This window comes from Zeus faber (genome assembly GCF_960531495.2).
Source record: "Zeus faber genome assembly, chromosome: 10".
In the NCBI taxonomy this organism is placed as follows: domain Eukaryota; kingdom Metazoa; phylum Chordata; class Actinopteri; order Zeiformes; family Zeidae; genus Zeus; species Zeus faber.
This window is the reverse complement of record NC_137199.1, coordinates 31,476,977-31,479,476: the sequence shown is the minus strand read 5'-3', so window position 1 is coordinate 31,479,476 and position 2,500 is coordinate 31,476,977. Positions and strand designations below refer to the sequence as shown.

The window sequence follows — 2,500 nt, the reverse complement described above, 5'->3', positions numbered from 1 at the left end:
CAGCATCGTGTCACATCAGTCGCAAAGAGATCTTTCAACAAGGCTTCCACAAACACCTCCTCCCTCAACCCCATTATTAGTACATACAGTGTATTTAGTATGTACAGTGTATTGAGTACATACAGTGTTATTTAGTGCATACAGTGTATTCAGTACATACAGTGTTATTCAGTACATACAGTGTATTTAGTATGTACAGTGTATTGAGTACATACAGTTTTATTTAGTGCATACAGTGTATTTAGTACATACAGTGTATTTAGTACATACAGTGTTATTCAGTACATACAGTGTTATTCAGTACATACAGTGTATTTAGTACATACAGTGTTATTCAGTACATACAGTGTATTTAGTACATACAGTGTTATTCAGTACATACAGTGTTATTTAGTACATACAGTGTTATTCAGTACATACAGTGTATTTTGTACATACAGTGTATTTAGTACATTCAGTGTATTTAGTTCATACAGTGTTATTCAGTACATACATTGTTATTCAGTACATACAGTGTATTTAGTACATACAGTGTTATTCAGTACATACAGTGTCTTTGGTACATACAGTGTATTTAGTACATACAATGTATTTAGTGCATACAGTGTATTTAGTACACACAGTGTTATTCAGTGCATACAGTGTATTACGTACATACAGTGCATTCAGTACATCCAGTGTATTTAGTATATACAGTGTTATTTAGTACATACAGTGTCTTTTGTACATAAATTGAATTTAATACATACAGTGTTATTCAGTACATACAGTGTGTTAAGTACATACAGTGTATTAAGTACATACAGTGTATTCAGTACATACAGTGTATTCAGTACATACAGTGTATTCAGTACATTCAGTGTATTTAGTACACACAGTGTTATTCAGTACATACAGCATATTAAGTACATACAGTGTATTTAGTGCATACAGTGTATTTAGTACACACAGTGTTATTCAGTACATACAGTGTCTTTAGTACATAAATTGAATTTAGTACATACAGTGTTATTCAGTACATACAGTGTATTCAGTACATACAGTGTATTAAGTACATACAGTGTATTCAGTACATACAGTGTATTCAGTACATACAGTGTATTCAGTACATTCAGTGTATTTAGTACACACAGTGTTATTCAGTACATACAGTGTATTCAGTACATACAGTGTATTAAGTACATACAGTGTATTCAGTACATACAGTGTATTAAGTACATACAGTGTATTCAGTACATACAGTGTATTCAGTACATTCAGTGTATTTAGTACACACAGTGTTATTCAGTACATACAGTGTATTCAGTACATACAGTGTATTAAGTACATACAGTGTATTCAGTACATACAGTTATTCAGTACATTCAGTGTATTCAGTACATACAGTGTATTAAGTACATACAGTGTATTCAGTACATACAGTGTATTCAGTACATTCAGTGTATTTAGTACACACAGTGTTATTCAGTACATACAGCGTATTAAGTACATACAGTGTATTTAGTACACACAGTGTTATTCAGTACATACAGCGTATTAATGGGGGATGGTAGCTCAGGAGGTAGAGCTGGTGGTCTAGTGATGTAAAGGTTGCTGGTTGGATCCCAGGCTCCTCCTGCTAGCATGCTGTAGTGTCCTTGAGCAAGACACTTAACTCCTAATTGCTCCTGATGGCTGCGTCCGTCGCTGTTTGAATAATTGTAAGTCGCTTTGGATAAAAGCGTCTGATAAATGACTAAATGTAATGTAATGTAATGTAATTAAGTACATACAGTGTATTTAGTGCATAGAGTGTATTTTGTACACACAGTGTTATTCAGTGCATACAGTGTTATTTAGTACATAGTGTCTTTAGTACATAAATTGAATTTAGTACATACAGTGTTATTCAGTACATACAGTGTATTCAGTACATACAGTGCATTAAGTACATACAGTGTATTCAGTACATACAGTGTATTCAGTACATTCAGTGTATTTAGTACACACAGTGTTATTCAGTACATACGGCGTATTAAGTACATACAGTGTATTTAGTGCAAACAGTGTATTTAGTACACACAGTGTTATTCAGTGCATACAGTGTATTTAGTACATACAGTGTTATTCAGTACATACAGTGTATTTAGTACACACAGTGTTATTCAGTGCATACAGTGTATTTAGTACACACAGTGTTATTCAGTACATACAGTGTATTTAGTACATACAGTGTATTCAGTACATACAGTGTGTTATGTCATCTCACCTGTGCTTGTCTCCCTGTGGCTGCAGTAACCTCCTGTCCAACCCTTACCTGTGTGACTGTCACCTGGCCTGGCTGGGGCAGTGGCTGAAGAAGACTCGGGTGGTGAGTGGGAACCCTCGCTGCCAGAGACCGGCCTTCCTGAAGGAGATCCCCATCCAGGACGTGGCCACGCCCGACTTCACCTGCGACGGTGAGACACGGCCTCTCCCCGGGCTGCTTCGATGCGGAAGAGACGCAGACGAAGCGGCCCGC

The 2,500-nt window shown here is 36.3% G+C and overlaps 1 protein-coding gene across 1 annotated transcript in view; it reads left to right on the top strand.

Annotated features, from left to right (window-relative positions):
* slit3 (slit homolog 3) overlaps positions 1-2,500 on the top strand; it is a 164,572-nt gene that overhangs the window by 78,950 nt on the left and 83,122 nt on the right. Inside the window, exon 15 of the mRNA XM_080008731.1 lies at positions 2,275-2,438. Coding sequence (XP_079864857.1) covers positions 2,275-2,438 — 164 coding nt within the window. The remainder of the gene's footprint in view (positions 1-2,274; positions 2,439-2,500) is intronic.